Source organism: Stigmatopora argus, chromosome 15 (genome assembly GCF_051989625.1).
Source record: "Stigmatopora argus isolate UIUO_Sarg chromosome 15, RoL_Sarg_1.0, whole genome shotgun sequence".
Lineage (NCBI taxonomy): Eukaryota > Metazoa > Chordata > Actinopteri > Syngnathiformes > Syngnathidae > Stigmatopora > Stigmatopora argus.
The window spans coordinates 8,370,952-8,388,151 of NC_135401.1; the positions used below are offsets into that span (position 1 = coordinate 8,370,952).

Below are 17,200 nucleotides of genomic sequence, written 5' to 3' on the forward strand. Positions count from 1 at the left end.
AACTTACTCTGCACATGTTTTAAATTAACGTAAAAATGCCAATTGTGACTTTTATAGACAGCAAACGCAACGCAATTCCCGCAAAAAAATTGGGAAAAATGTAAAATGGCAATAATCAAGGCTTAAAATTATGGACGACTCTTCTGCAGTGACATCTAAGAAAACAATTAGAAGAAATGTGTTCTGATGATTGAACTAAATTACAAATGAACAAGAAAATGATTTAAGAAGATGAAAAGTTGACTCAAAAAGTGCATTTTTTATAGAGTATTGTAAGCTATTATCTCCAATCTTATGAAGAAAACACTCAAATTCAACTGTGAAATGCAAATATTGATGTAAAACTTCCTCAGGTATGAGATTATTTGTCAATCAAATATATTAAATACACATTGAAGGACCTCACGTGTGTAAAAAACATGGTTTCGGTGGAATCGCTTATTGTGCTTGTATTAGTTTCATTGAATTATTTTATTATAGCTCCGATACTCTTTAGTTTCTTTGCAACTGGAAATAAAAAAAATGGTTAAAGGCAAGAGAAATGTATGCCTGCGCAGAAATCATTCACACTAATTCGTCATGCACTGATCCATACTTCCCGCAAACTATACTTAAATATATACATTACAGACCTCCGGGATATTGGTTGTGAAATAGGAGACAAACATGATCATGTGCAGTGTAGACAGGGAATTCCAGCACATGTTGGAAGTGGAAGAACCTATAGCTGTATATCTATAGCCATGCTGCTACTGGAAAATATGAAACACCCACCTGGTTCCAGTGAGCTAAAACATGTGTAAGAATGTAAGGAATCTCCAAGATAGGACCTCAGATGTATTAGGTATAAGCACATAAATGAGATCATAGTCAGAAGAGGTCTGGATTTTACATACAGTCCTTATCTGCGAGATGCCAACAATCGATGATCACAGTTGACTTTATTCAGGTCAAATATGGAAAGCCAAATGATTGGTCATCTTTAAAGTAGGTCAGTGGTGTACGAATTTTAAATGACCCCAGTGTGACACAGTTACCTCCTAATGTCCTGTCACGCAAAGACCGTGCCGGGGTGATGAAGTTCAGGCCTACGCAGCGGGGATGTTCTGTCATCACATTATAACTGAAAGAATGTTCTTACTGCACAGAAGTGGGATTTTTCACAAATGTTCACAGTTGTTCTCCAGCACAGTTGGATGAAGGCAAATAGAGGCCAAATAGAAATGTAACCAAACAATATGAGAAATTCTTCATCGCGTAGAAGGGTACCCAAAATACACAGTCGTCCAGTTCAAATGTCTAAAACCTTACAAGGGAGGCTACTGCCATTCCAAGTGTGTCAATTCTATTGGATTTGAATCTGTTACAATACTTTAGTTCCCCAAAAATCTGCTTTTTGGGGTCGCATACAATTCTTTGATCTTCTGGATTTTGTAAAATCCAGATGTATTCTTAATACCTGGAAATAAACCTGAATTGGTGGTCTCATTTTCATCTTTTGATGTCAAACCCAAATGTTTTTAGTCTACAGTGACAGTCAAGGAATTCGATTTCCTTTTCCAATCTTTTGGGGGATTCTCCTTTACAAACTTTCATTACTAGACAGACTTAATCTAAATAACAGGAGGAATTCCCTTTGCCATCCCTCAATGTCAAAGCTCTGGGCCGATTTAATAAAAAAAATCCTTTGTGATCAAGTGAGTGTTTAATCCTCAAATATCTTCAAAACTTGGGAAAACTGCACAAGATTGGAATACTCAATCCTTCTATTGACAGTATTTTCTGTCTTGCTTGCTTGGTACTACTTTCAGAGTATTAAAGCAGACTTTAGGAGAAATCCCAGATTGAAGAACCATTCTCAATCAATGGCAAAATGCCATTGAGGATCAGAAGGATTAGTTTTCTGAAATCTTATCCATTTTAGCTTGAGGTTGTTGTTTTTATGCCTTAATAAATGTTGAGCCAAGACTACCACACCTTGTTCTTTTCTTCATTATTATTACTGTGGCAAACACATTGAAATTCAAGCTTTGAGGCATGTTGTATCACAGTACCATATCGATAAATCAGACTAACTAGTGTAATATAGCAGACAGGAACATAGCAACACTGCACATGAACTCTGATTTCAAAACTTGAAGACATTCACATGCCCTTGGCGATGGCGGCTTACCCCTCTGTTTACATTTTGAAGGAACTTTGAGTATGCTTTAGCTTTCTTCGGGTCGCGGGTGTGTTGAAGTCTATCCTAGTTGAGATGGGGAAGATCCAGAAATGGGTGCCAGTCAATCATTATATGTTTATATGGAGAGGAAGAAAATTCATACTTATTTTAACATGTATGTAATCAGATTTTTATCAAAAAGATTCAAATACTTTTTTTACCCAAATGTGCGCCAAGTTTCATTTGATTTAAAAAAAAAATATCTATACTTCCATACATACACATTGTGGACGTTTTTAGCTTTAATATGCATTTAAACAGTTGCAGGGCAAGTGACTATTTTGGTCATTCCAAAGAAAAGTGTCATTTGCTCTTATTTAACATTTTTTGTTCATTAAAAAAATAATGCTAACTTGGCATTTGCAAAAATATGGACATTGCATATCCAAATAGGCTACAATAATATTGTGTTGCCTTTCACTGATGTCGCTGTGAATGCTTATTTTTCAGTACTATTGACAATAGTGGACGTTCAAAACCTTTATGACAGAAACAAATGAAAACAGATGAATTGGGCCTGTGTGAATTTCAACGGCAGTAAATGATTTGATCGCAAAAATCATCCCCAGACAGTCCATGGTAAATTTCTGGCTCTAATCAAAACTAAATTAAGAGCCAAACGCTCACATGCGAGCTAGATGTCCAGAATTCATTTTATTGAGACAGTCGGCATGGTGTCCAATAAAATGCTGGAATTGGGATCGTTAAACGAAAGGCTTCAAAGAATTCATAGAAAAGTGGGTCACATTGAAAATCCTGAGAATAAATATGAGGTTGGGTGGCAACCGAGGGAGCGTAGAGACAGGAAGATCAAAATAGTAGAAGGGAGGGTCGTAAACACGTGTACGTAACCAAGGTGGGGTGAGAAAAACACTCAAAGTGTGTAGAAACAATTTACTACAGAATGCAATGAATTACTGGGAGCAGTAGCTAAAGTACTCAAATTATTTAAGGAGAAGTACACATAGGCTTTAAAATCTGATTAGTTTAACTTGAATGGTCACATGCTTGATTTGACTGCAAATCACTTCATTTTGTGTTTAAAAAATGGTTCACTTATTCACTATCAGCAGGTGTATATGTCATATTTTCAGAGTATATAGTTAATATAAAAGGTAGCAGACATCCAATCCATTCTGACTCCAAGTCAAACTGAATTCACATTTTTATCTGGCAATTACAGTTTTTGAAACCACAATTTAGTCATGTGTAGACTCCCTAACATATTATAATCCCATTAAAAATATTCTATAATTGCCTTGTTCAGGTGAATTTGTATGAAATCCACTGCAGGCGATGGTAACGCCCAGACTAAATTAATTGATTTATTTATTTTGTATTATTGCATCATTGATATGACAACTGCACTCTCAGTGTCCTTTTATGTCTCACTTATTCATCTATTTGATCTTGCATATTATAATTTGTTTGTTTTGTAATTATGTTGTCATGCGAACAGAATACAAATTCAAAGCCATTAAACCAGAAAACACTGAATGAGTCACTTCGTGCATTTAAATAACATGTTGCCCGTCTATGCATTTGTCAAAGACGTCCATTTATTGCACTGCAGCGAGTACATTACGATTAGTGTCAATCACCAAAGAACACTTAAGTTGTTCCATGGATGGCTTGATATGTACAAGAAGACGCGCATCAGTCAACCATAATCGCAACATGAATCACTTGGATTGAATGTATTTACTGACACTAATTTATCATTTTCATCCACACATTCTTTCTTACATACGTACATTAGGCTGCAAATAGGGATTTTTTTCTGACTCATGATGGACAAAAGCGAGCGTGTTTTATGCTTTTCTCTTTTCCAAAATTGGTGACGAACTTCTGCTAAAGATAAGATCATTTCCCCAATTGCCACTGGCCACTGTTCAGGCATGTGCCAGACACCCACACACGCACACACACACACACACACACACACACACACACACACACACACACACACACACACACACACACACACACACATACACACACACACACATACATACACACACACACACACACACACACACACACACACACACACACACACACACACACACACACACACACACACACAAGAAAACAACAAAACATATTTCCAACTCAACGCCTCTGCATATCTTGGGAAAATTACTTTTTGTCTCACCCATTTACTGGTAACAGTCCTCTAGAGATTTCTTGAGAACAGATTTTGTTCCAAATATTCATCTTTAACTTGGTTAGTACTTGTCCCCTTACATAAACACCAGGATGATGGCCCATATGGGCAATGATTACTAAATAGGCTTATGTAACAGGGAGGTGATGATTTAAGAAAACGGTTACAGGGAAAACAAAAACAGTGATATTAAATTCAGGAATCAGATGCATATTTTCCTTTAGAAAAACTGGAAATGTATTGCAGCAAAATGTTGCAGCGGCCCTTATGACTGTGTATACATATAAAGCATCATTAGGGTAGAGATAAGAATGCATAATTATCAAGGTGGCTATCCCAACTGACTTTGGGCACCAGGCGGGGGACAAGCTGAATTGGTGGTCATCCAATCACAGGGCACGAGTAAACAGACAACCATTCACACTCATACCGACCTACTCAACTAGCCTACCATGCATGTTTTTGGAGGAAACAGGAGTACCTGGAGAAAACCCATGCAAGCCCGGGGAGAACATGCAAACTCCACACAGGAGGACCGCCCTGGGATCTAACCCAGGACCTCACAGCTGTCAGGCCGACGCACTAACCACTCCCCGGCCGGGCCACCCCCAGATTTGGTCATGCAAATGTCTATTCCAATTCACAATGTTATATGTTCAAAATGAGTTTACTCAAAATACAAAGTTACTTAAGAGAAATTTTGAATTGGAGGTATGTTGACAAATCACTACTAATATTTCTCTCTCATTCTTATTTATTCTCATTAGGTTCGCGGGGGGTGCTGGAGCCTATCCCAGCTGACCAGGCGGGGGTCGGTACTCGGACGTTTGGTCGCCGGACGTTTGATCGCCGGACGTTTGGTCGCCGGACGTTTGGTCGCCGGACGTTTGGTCGCCCGGACGTTTGGTCGCCCGGACGTTTGGTCGCCCGGACGTTTGGTCGCCGGACGTTTGGTCGCCGGACGTTTGGTCGCCAGACGTTTGACAACATGACAGAGAGTTTACTGTTGAAACCAGCTCTCAAAATTATATTTACCCGGGCGACCAAACGTCCGGCGACCAAACATCCGGGCGACCAAACGTCCGGGCGACCAAACGTCCAGTGACCAAACGTCCAGTCACGGCGGGGGACACCCTGAATCGGTGGCACAGCCAATCGCAGGGCACAAGGAGACGGACAACCATGCACACTCAGACCCATACCTAGGGGCAATTTAGAATGTCCAATCAGTCTACCGTGCATGTTTTTGGAATGTGGGAGGAAACGCAGAACATGCAAACTCCAGACAGAAAGGTCCGAACCTGGATTTGAACCCAGGTCACCCACTGTGAGGCCGACACACTAACCACTCATCCGCCGCGTCCAGTATAAGCGTATTTTTGGTCATTTGTATGGCTAATGCGTGATAACAAGTGAAAGCACTGTAATCTAAATGAGGACTGAATGCGCTACTAATGGCTATGATTGATTAGCTTGCAGTGATCTGGCTCATGTGAGTCACTGACAAGGAACTACAGACACCTCTTACGCACTTTTTCCACTATCCCTGTCGAGACTTGGCCGTTTGTTTTACCTGAACCGATATGCGCTTGAGGCTTCCCCCAGGCCGCCACAAAGCGGGAGCGGCGGGCCTAGAACTCCAAAGTTCAAACAGCTTACTGCTGCAGGCCAATTCACAATACCTGTTTGAAATGGTTTCTAAGGTTTGAAGTAATAATTATTAGAGCAATTGCAACATAATAAAAAAACCTCAGCTGTCAATCTAGGTCAACAAACGTCAACACTCTCCTTGTGGTTTTTTTCCAGCTGCGCAACAGCCCAACATCGTTGGAAATTAGGTATAATTAATCAATCATTTCAGCATGAGGACACTTCCAAAAAGAAGAAAGTTGTATGAAGCACACTCAGGAGTCAATGTTTGCTATCTATGGGCCGTTTCCGCCGTTGGCTCGGCTTACCGGGTATTCATCAGTTCTTTGGCACTCTAGCACTGTCTTGTCGGTTGTTCCTCCCACGCTGTGAGGTCACACCGTCGCCCCACCTGGCTGTTATCAGCAAACATGAGTTTCCAAGGGTCTAAAAGGTTTGCTCCCTCCTCCACAATATTTTCCAGTGAATTCACAGTTTTGGACCTGGAAACTGTGTTCTAACACTTCATTTGGCCTCTACAACTCATATGCAGGTGTCTTTAGTCAAAGTTATCTGTTTAACCTACTTTTAAACACGCTTGAAGTGTGATTTTGATCCTGACCAACAGCTTTGCACACATTATTACTGTTCTATACACATAGAGAGTTTTAAATCAGCTTGATAAATCATGGATGACTCTATGTAATCACTTTTCCCAGATAAAAATCAATTGAGAACAGCTTTTTACTTACAATCAACGATATATATCGTAAAACATCCTTTAACATCAAGTTCAATTATTTTTTTAAAGCCATATTGTCTTGTGAGCACTCACTGATTCATCATTTTGACTCATTTTACACTTTAAGATTGAAGTTCTCATATAGTTTATTTTCTTAATTTTAATTTATGCTCTAAAGTATCATTAAATGTCCAATCAAAACCGCCAATATTTTAGGGCTAACTGAATTTCAATATATATTAATTAATTAATTCATATTCATTTTATGTATGTTATGTTTATTTTACAACACAATACATTTATAATTCTGTTCAAATCAGTTCCATCTATCTCACTGCTCACTGAGTCACCTGGTGGCCAAATTAACAAATAACAAAATGTGAAACTCCTTTAACTACACTCAGGTTGTAAACTGGGAGCTAAAACAAACAGAATTAAAAACACTCATGAGAAAAAAATTGTAACAGTATATATACTTTCAAAAATATATATGTTTTTATTTATCTATTTATTTTTTCCAAAATAAATGTCCTCTCTATAAGTCTCAAGGTAATAGGGGCCCACAAATGTTAATAATAGCGCATACGTATTTAAAAGGATTTATTCGACCGGAACACACATACACACACACACACACACAGAACTGGCATGTCTGAGTAGATGGAATATTTGTCCGCTGAGCTTGTGGAATGCATTTTTGTGCGCGTCTCGGATGTGACTGCGACTAGCTGTGAGGTAAGAGGGCCAGGGTCCGCCCTCCAGGCCTCTCATTGGTGCAGCCTGTGCCTCAGGAATGTCTCTCAACCCTTCAAATAGCCTCTACTTGCACCCTAACAGGCAGTCAGTCACTCAGTGCAATCAAACTTGAGAGCATTAATTGGAAATTAAAAAAAGTCATCTACTTTTTGACTCGTGCCTCAACGAAAAGGGATCAATATTAACAGGACATCTTTTTCATCCAAATAACTCTTATTGTCAAGGAGTCTTCGGTTTTTAAGGCGAGTACTGTCCCTATATTTAAGTAAAACTCAAAACTGATACATTTGGGTGAAAAAATGTGTAATTTGTGATTTCTTTTGGCTTTCATTTTAGTGGGTAAAAAAGATGATGCTGCGTGGCATCTTCCTGCTGTTGATGCTCTGGAGTTGTGAAGGGGAAATCTTTGCAGGTGAGAATGCAGACCGATGACTCAAATGGACACGTTTTCCATTTCTGAATGTTTTTAAAACGTGCGCATCATTATTTCACAGAGAGCCACGATGACAACAGTGTTTATGATCTATTCGATCTGGTGCGGGTCGACAAGAAGCATAATGGTGTGACCTTGGTCAAAGGGACTGACCCGTACAGCCCGGCGTACAAAGTTATGAACGCAGACCTGATCCCGCCGGTCCCTGACAGTTCCTTCGGGGACCTTATTGACGCCATCCAATTGGAGAGGGGCTTCATCCTCCTGGTCAACCTGAAACAGTCCAAAAGGAACAGAGGAAGCCTCCTGACTGTCGAGCGGAAAGACGGCTCAGGTCCCGTGTTGGAGATCATCTCCAACGGCAAAGCCAACACTTTGGACGTCTCCTACTCCACCAGTGACCAGCAACAGCTGGTGTCCATCGAGGAGACCTTTTTAGCTACAGGACACTGGAAGAACATCACACTGTTCTTCCAGGAAGACCGCGTGAAACTCTTTGTGGGCTGTGAGGAAATCAACGTGTCCGAGATGGACGAACCAATCCAGAAAGTGTTGTCCCACGAGATGGCAGACATTGCCAGGCTTAGGATTGGGAAGGGGGCAACGAGAGACAAATTTATGGTAAGGTCTTCGTTAATTATTTCGTTACTGCTGCAAGTTTGATTTCAATGTTTTTTTCTAAATGATTCTCATCGGTCTTACAGGGAGTGCTTCAAAATGTGAGGTTCGTCTTTGGGACATCGCTGGAGACTGTGTTGAGAAACAAGGGATGCCAAAATGGAGGTAAGGAATAGGTTTTTTAGTATACCTGTAAGAAGTTGTTCTAGTGAATGTTTTTACTGTATAGAGCAAAGACGTGGACTGAAAAGTACAAATAATTATATGTGCAAAAACAATATTGAGCCTGCATTGTGCTCGCACCCGCAGCTGCCTTGACGGATGTTCTAACTCTGGAAAGCCCAGTTAACGGCTCCCGCCCCGCCATCAGGACGGACTACACAGGCCATAAATCTAAAGGTGAGAACATTTCCAAAGCCTGTTAGATTTAGACTTATTTTTTTTAGTTAAGGTCTGACTAAAAAAACGGCCAAACAAAATGTGTTAAGAGATTTCTCTTGGTAGGCGGCAAAATTAGATTGTTTGTATGTGCATATTCCATCAATATTTGGATTCTTCACTACATGCAGATTTCCATTCATTCTGCGGCCTCACCTGCGAGGACGTAGCAGGCCTGTTCAAGGAGGTGCGCAGCCTCGGCATGGTGGTGAAGCACGTGACCAACAAGCTGCGTGACGTGGTAAGTTCTGCAAAATCGCTCCTTCTCTGCAAGCATCTAAGTTAGCGTGTTCCAGTGCCACTTGTCGCTGTCGTTCCAGGCCTGTGGCCAAGTTCCTAATGAGAACCTTGTGAATACAGAACTATATTGCTTATACGTATTTACATTGATTCAGTAGACAGGCTATGTCTTAATCATTATGTCAGATAGTGATTCATTTGTACTGGAACATTGGCAAAACCAAAGTTTTCCATCCTTGGTCCCCTGCTGGCGCCCCCCTCCTCACTCACTTTATTTCTGTTTTTTCCTGCAGACCGATGTCACCGCCAAGATTCGAGATGAAATGGAGCTGCAAAGCAGCGTTTGCATCCACAATGGTATTAAATACAACAACAGAGACGAGTGGACCGTGGACGCCTGCACTGAGTGTACCTGCCAGGTAAGTGAATATACACGTGCATTTACTACTGCAGACAACACACTATAAAAAAGAGCATAAAGAAGCAAGTGTGCCAAGAACTCATTGAAATAATCAGAGGAAAGCAGGAGGGCGTTTTCACTGCATGAACGTTAGGGTTATGATTTGCGTCAACAAAGCAAGAGTTTTCGGTCCACAGAACGTAACGTGAAACTTGTCATGTCCCTCCAATTAGAACTCCGCCACCGTGTGTCGAAAGATCTCATGCCCACTGATTCCCTGCGCCAACGGTACTGTGCCAGAAGGAGAATGCTGTCCCCGATGTGGAAATCGTAAGTGGTCTTTCTCCAGATAAAGTGATGTTCTCAAGCCAAAATTTGATCAACTGTACATTTCTCTATAATGATTTTTCATGATTTAATATTAAGTCAAATTGGTACTATTGAGCTTCAAGCCAAAAGGTCATGCTTTTAAACCACCTCTCTTTTAACAGCAAGTGACTCTGCAGAGGATGACTGGTCCCCCTGGTCTCAGTGGACCCGTTGTTCAGTAACTTGTGGTCGTGGCATCCAGCAGCGTGGACGCTCTTGCGATCGCATCAATAGCAACTGTGAGGGAACATCGGTTCAAACCCGCGACTGCTTCCCCCAAGAATGTGACAAACGCTGTGAGTAACACTTCAATTCACTTTTATCTGTTTAAGCAACCACGGACGAGGAATTAATTGTTTTGTCTGGCACTCGCAGTCAAACAAGACGGCGGTTGGAGCCATTGGTCTCCCTGGTCCTCATGCTCTGTGAGCTGTGGGGAGGGGGTTATCACTCGCATACGCCTCTGCAACTCTCCAACACCCCAGATGGGTGGCTTGGACTGCCGAGGAGAAGGACGGCAAACTGAAATCTGCCAAAAGTCACCTTGTCCCAGTAAGCTCAAGTTTATGTTTAAAAATTCCTTGGAAGTGTAGACGAAAAAAAATCTGATTGTTGTAATTGTTCAAACTTTCAGTTGATGGAGGCTGGGGACCTTGGTCACCATGGGATACGTGCACTGTTACATGCAACGGAGGCATCCAGAACCGCAAACGTCTCTGTTCTGATCCTCCTCCCAAATTCGGTGGCAAGGACTGTGTTGGCGAATCCACTGTGTCTCAAGTGTGCAACAAACAGGATTGTCCTATTGGTAAACAGGATTTTCTTTAAATTATATATAGAATTGATGTTTGCAACACTACTAAATCAGCACCAAACTTTTTTTTCAGACGGTTGCCTCTCCAACCCATGCTTCTCTGGCGCAAAGTGTATCAGCTTCCCAGATGGATCGTTCAAATGTGGCAGGTGCCCTCTTGGCTACAATGGAGACGGTATCACCTGCAAAGACATTGACGAGTGCAAAGAGGTCCCTGATGCTTGCTTTACACACAATGGCATCCATCGCTGTGAGAACACAGAGCCAGGTTACAACTGCCTGCAATGCCCCACTCGTTATTCTGGGCCTCAGCCCTTTGGAAGGGGAGTGGAGCAAGCTACTGCGAAAAAACAGGTTTGAATTATTACTTTTTTTGGGCAATTATGTAGTATCTGTTTCTGTTTTCAAATCTGGACATGTTTTGTTTTCAGGTTTGCAAACCACGTAACCCATGCCGAGACGGTAGCCACAACTGTAACAGGAATGCCAACTGCATTTACTTGGGCGTCTTTTCCGAGTCCATGTTCCGCTGTGAGTGCAAGCCAGGATATGCTGGCAATGGCCGTATCTGTGGAGAGGATACTGATTTAGATGGTTGGCCCAACTCTGACCTGTTATGTGTGGCCAATGCTACCTACCATTGCAAGAAGGTAACCACAAACTACTAGTGAAATACAATAGGCCGAAAACAAATGTGAAACAGCTAACCCTAATTCATTTTGTTTGCTTTCTATGCAGGATAACTGCCCCAACCTTCCCAATTCTGGTCAGGAAGATCATGACAAGGATGGCCGTGGTGATGAATGTGACCAAGATGATGACAATGATGGTATTCCTGATGAGAGGGTGAGTCATTCTAACAGGGTGTTTTATTGGTTTAACAAATACAAATCAGCCTTAAGAACCAATAGTAATACAAAATTTCAGATTAGTGTGTTTGTGTTTTTAACAAATGTATTGCGTTGTCTTGATAATTCTTTAGGACAACTGCCCAAGAGTGTACAACCCTGCTCAGTATGATTCAGACAGGGATGATATTGGTGACAGCTGTGACAACTGTATTTATGAGTCAAACACTGACCAGACCGACACTGACAATAACGGAGAAGGGGATGCCTGTGCTGTGGACATTGATGGTGATGGTAAGTGACCATTTTTATTAGATTGCAAAGCTTCCCAGGGTCTTAAGGAAACATTGGCTTGGCTCCGTATAGACTAACACAACTATATGCTTCAACTCAACAGGTATTCTGAATGAGAATGACAACTGCCCATATGTTTATAATGTGGACCAAAGGGATACAGACCGGGACGGGGTGGGAGACCACTGTGATAACTGCCCTCTTGAGCATAACCCTGATCAGGTGAGGTCGGATCTCAGCTTCCATTTTTACATTATTCATTTCTTAGCATAACTCAATGGTGTGCTGTGAAAAAAACAGCAAAGATATGACTGGAAGCTATAAAGGCTATACATTGAGAGGAATGTATCATCCTCATCCAACTTCTTACCAAATGTGAATTGAGTAGTTCAGTTCTTGTTTAAATACCTTAGCACGAAGGTCTGCTTTCAAATTCCATCCAGATAATCACATCTCATACTGAACAATAGGTCACACATTGTTCAGGGCATAAAACTAGAAATTCCTCTCTCTAACAGACTGACTCGGACTCTGATCTCGTGGGAGACAAGTGTGACAACAACCAGGATATTGATGAAGATGGCCACCAAAACAATTTGGACAATTGTCCTTACATACCCAATGCCAACCAAGCAGACCATGACAAGGATGGCAAGGGCGACGCCTGTGACCATGATGATGACAATGATGGTATTCCCGATGACAAAGACAATTGCAGACTGGCATTTAACCCTGATCAGGTGGATTCTGATGGTGAGTCAATTCTTCAATCACTATACTTATGTCTCATATTTGTCGAGTTTGTTTCTCATAAAGTCTACCTTTCGTTTTAGGGGATGGCCGAGGCGATGTGTGCAAAGACGATTTCGACCAAGACAAAATCCCAGATATTTATGATGTTTGCCCAGAGAACTTTGCCATCAGTGAAACAGACTTCCGCCGATTCCAGATGGTTCCCCTTGATCCTAAAGGCACCAGCCAGATTGATCCCAACTGGGTGGTCAGACATCAGGGCAAAGAATTGGTACAGACTATCAACTGTGATCCGGGCATTGCTGTCGGTACGATACCGCATATTCACAAACCTCGTTAAAGAATTCATTTACAAACCATTAAGACAAATTTAAACCTAAACAATATACTATTTTCCCAACCAGGCTATGATGAGTTCAGCGCTGTCGACTTCAGTGGAACCTTCTTCGTCAACACAGATCGGGATGACGACTACGCCGGTTTTGTGTTTGGCTACCAATCAAGTTCTCGATTCTACACGGTCATGTGGAAGCAGATCACACAGTCCTACTGGGTTTCTGAACCCACGAAAGCTCTAGGTTACTCAGGCCTGTCCATCAAAGTAGTCAACTCCACCACTGGACCTGGCGAGCACCTGAGAAATGCACTGTGGCACACTGGAGACACTGCCGGACAGGTGAACGCTAAAAAATGGCTCAACGGGTCCACCTGGTCAACTATTGAAGTCGTTCTAACATTGGTAATGATTTACAGGTTCGTACTCTGTGGCATGACCCTAAGAACATTGGCTGGAAGGACTTCACTGCCTACAGATGGCACCTGATCCATAGACCAAAGAGTGGACTTATTAGGTAAGTTATAAACACCACAAAAGATTTCTGACATGGTTATTTGAAAGTATCTAAAAATTAAATATGTTAATTGTTTTTCTAGAGTTGTAATGTACGAGGGAAAGAGAATCATGGCTGACTCTGGAAATATCTTTGACAAAACCCATGCTGGGGGACGTCTAGGGTTGTACGTCTTCTCCCAGGAGATGGTTTACTTCTCAGACCTTAAATATGAATGTAAAGGTAAGGCTTAAAATCCATGTACATTGTGTTAGGTCCTTTCTAAACTTTCAACAGTAGACTCAAGTGTCTGTTTTTCTTTTCTTTCAGATACATAATGCTATTAAGAGAAATCCTGGAGGAAGGACGTCTCCTAATGTGACGATATAAACCGGACAATGCATGTGGGAAGAATGATGCGGAAGAGTGGTAGCACGAGGTAATGTGACCTCAGGACATGAAAGCCAAATGAGCGTTCAATGATATTTCTGCACCAAAGTCATAAGTCGAGCGCAGCTCTGTTCAGAAGAATTTGGTCCCTTATTTCGCATTTGTACAAAGGGGGCTATATTTATTGCTTTGCACACCTGAACTTTTCTGTTATCTCTCTGTGGAAGGACAGAAAAGGAAAAAAAAATCCTTCTACATTTTATTTTTATTCTTGAGCATTAATATACATCTGCTGTGGACTCTTAACCAACTAATTTGAGGAAAGCAGTAGGAGAACTTTCTTTGGCTGGAGTAATATTTTCTTTGAAGGAGCCGTTGAGGGACCATGGACAATTGGGGGTGGCTTTAGGGTTTAAGATTGTGCAGTTTGAATGTATATGTGTTTGCGTTGGATCCTCAAAAAAAATGTTAGGGAAAAAAGGCCATTCTGTTCAGTCACCCATCCAAACGAATTTTAATCCTAAAGGTCTTCTACATAGAGAAGGCCAAAAGTACAACTTCTCAGGTTAAGAGCACAAAAAGGAGAGCACAGGGCCCAAAGCAAGTATACTTCGCAATGCTTTGGAAGGTTGATATGTAGTGTATCTATAATGATCGTTTATGAAGATTTAAATTTTAAATAGTGGGAGCAGGTGTAATTCTGAATTGATCTTAATGACATCAGTCGATTGTCTGACGAAATTGATTGTCTGAAAAAAAGTGAAGTGCACTGAAGCAATCAGGAAAAAACGGAGCAGAGTTACAACAACGGAAAAAAAATATTTATATTAGTCCACAGTGCGTTGAGACCATCTCTCGTCGAGAGCTATATTTATTTTCAATCATGAGTCAATTGTTTTGTTTTTGTAAAGTTAAGTCTTACCCTTCTTTGAAATCAACATTAGACCCTGGACCATGTATGCATGTGAAAAGCATGCATGATTTGTGCGCCTGAGTTCGCGTGTCATATTTTTGACTAAGGAAAAACAAAATGATCTCCTAAGTACAAATATTACCTCATGAATGGTTTTTCTTTTGAGGCCAGATAAGCAAATCACTTTCCTTAAAAAAAAGAAAAGAAAGAGAATGAATGGCTTCAATTGGGTCTTGTTTTTTAGACTACACTATCAGGTATGTGCTGTATATAAGATATTTTTCTAGGAGAAAAAAAGTCCAAACAGGAATGAAAAAGGAAATGTTATCTATGTGTATTTTTCCAGTGCCTTTGTTTTGATAAATTATTGTGATGTTGAAGTTATGTCATTTGTGTATATACATGCTATTTAAATAATTTATCTTGAAGCGTAGCCTTGTGGAAACGCTTCTGTCTGTATAAACTCATTTGCACACTGATATGAGGTCTTTTTATTTTTATGATGCTTTTCCATAAACATTTGTACCATAGTTTCTACCCCCCAAAATTGCTGTTTATACTCTTTTGTCATTTTGTTATATGACGAGAAAAATAAACGCTAAGAGAAAGAAGTATCTTTTGTCATTCGTCGTCTTTTTAAGGCTGGGAGCAGTTGTCAAACAAAAGGTTGAATAGTCAGCTAGATAGTTCAAGACCCTGGATGTTATATTTACTTTGATTGAGATCTCGTCCTAACAAAAGCAAAATGAGTTGAACCATGCTGTGTCAAGCAACTGGAATCCATTAGTTGGGTTAGCTGAAGTCTCGGAGAAAGGGAGTATCCTTGGGAGTCAACAGCAGGAAAACTCACCATGAAATATAACCCTCTAAAACAGCAATTTCATACAGATATGATTACACATCATGCAGGCATCCCTTTCAACCTTCAAGCACTGCATGAGATCAGCTGACAAAGGAATTTAGGAAGCCGGAGTGATAAATTCAGACTCTTATGTGCCATCGTCTTGTCTTTTTGCCTAACATTGTCACTGAGAAGAATGCATGGAATGAAATGAGCTTTTTTTTTGCTAAATAGATCGTTACAAGCTTTTAGGCTCAGATACAGGGTCACCACTGCTTACTGGCTGACTATTGTGAAGCAACTGAATGCTGCAACTATGCACTATAGATTTCAGAAGACGTTGCATTAACCGCATCACTCGGAACATTTGAATTACAACAGAAAATCCATTTCATCCAAAGTGACACAGACTGACAAGAAATCAGGAACTGCAGTGAGGTAGAGAATTTGGAGTAGCAACCAGAACTACATATTTCTATGGTAATGTAATATGTCATAAAACTTCACAATGATGACACATTCTGCTAAACAAATATGTAATCCACATGGTGACAACATGGCACACTTAGAAATCTGCCTGGCAATCAAAAGCATTGCATATTTCATGTGCAGCTTGTGAGTTCGCTGTCCAAGGATTTTTCTTAAGACTCTTGATTGATCAGACGATTGTACATGTGTTGAGGAGTCCGACCTCCATGTCTATTGTGATTACCCACTACTTCAAGTGTAGAGCACATGTGTGTGTCAAAGTGGCGGCCCGGGGGCCAAATCTGGCCCGCCGCATCATTTTGTGTGGCCCGGGAAAGTAAATCATGAGTACCGACTTTCTGTTTTAGGATCAAATTAAAATGAAGAGTATAGATGTATATTCAATTTCCTGATTTTCCCCCTTTTAAATCAATAATTGTAATTTTTTAATCATTTTTTTCTGTGTTTTTAGTTCAAAAATCATTTTGTAAAATCTAAAATATATAAAAAAGCTAAAATAAACATTGTTTTAGATCTATATAAAACTGAATATTCAGGGATTTTAATCCAGTTCTTTTAATCCATTTATAAAAAAAAAAAAATCTAAATATTACATCTAAAATGGTCCGGCCCACGTGAAATCAAGTTGACGTTAAAGCGGCCCACGAACCAACCCTAGTCTGACACCCCTGTAGAGGAAATAACATCAGATTTAAATCCAAAAGCGGCCTCTATTGTCTGAAAAATATCCACTTCCATTCGACTTGGACTTACTCAGGAGGTCGAGATCTCTACAAAAGTCAGATATAGGCCAAAAAAAAAAAAACGGGGTTGGATCACTGTATGAGCTTGGCCTTAATGTAGGCACATTAAGATTGCTAGTCAATGCCACGAGGACTAAACTACCAAAAATCTGCCATGTAGTAGAAGCTGGGTGATGGTGTTAAAGTGTTAAAGACACTGTGAATTAAAATATGTAGCCCTCACATTACAATTGTCTCTTTTCAAGTGAGAAAGCGGTTAGTGGAATAAC

The 17,200-nt window shown here is 40.6% G+C and overlaps 1 protein-coding gene across 1 annotated transcript; it reads left to right on the plus strand.

Annotated features, from left to right (window-relative positions):
- The first annotated feature begins 7,858 nt into the window (after positions 1 to 7,858).
- LOC144089746 (thrombospondin-1-like) lies at positions 7,859 to 15,472 on the plus strand. The gene is made up of 21 exons (XM_077620873.1): positions 7,859 to 7,930; positions 8,013 to 8,572; positions 8,656 to 8,734; positions 8,879 to 8,968; positions 9,139 to 9,248; positions 9,541 to 9,666; positions 9,881 to 9,977; positions 10,139 to 10,312; positions 10,392 to 10,568; positions 10,651 to 10,824; positions 10,904 to 11,184; positions 11,262 to 11,480; positions 11,569 to 11,676; positions 11,813 to 11,972; positions 12,076 to 12,194; positions 12,491 to 12,725; positions 12,806 to 13,033; positions 13,130 to 13,401; positions 13,479 to 13,576; positions 13,659 to 13,798; positions 13,886 to 15,472. The coding sequence occupies exons 1-21, from the start codon at positions 7,867 to 7,869 to the stop codon at positions 13,891 to 13,893; spliced, it is 3,519 nt and encodes a 1,172-aa protein (XP_077476999.1). The 5' UTR covers positions 7,859 to 7,866; the 3' UTR covers positions 13,894 to 15,472.
- The last annotated feature ends 1,728 nt before the right edge of the window (positions 15,473 to 17,200 follow it).

Bases quoted from the DNA above. Each gene is read 5' to 3' on its own strand.
- LOC144089746 (XM_077620873.1), top strand. From the start codon at position 7,867: ATGATGCTGCGTGGCATCTTCCTGCTGTTGATGCTCTGGAGTTGTGAA. The intron at 9,249-9,540 runs GTAAGTTCTGCA...TTTTTCCTGCAG, and splicing joins CCAACAAGCTGCGTGACGTG to ACCGATGTCACCGCCAAGAT. The intron at 13,402-13,478 runs GTGAACGCTAAA...AATGATTTACAG, and splicing joins CTGGAGACACTGCCGGACAG to GTTCGTACTCTGTGGCATGA.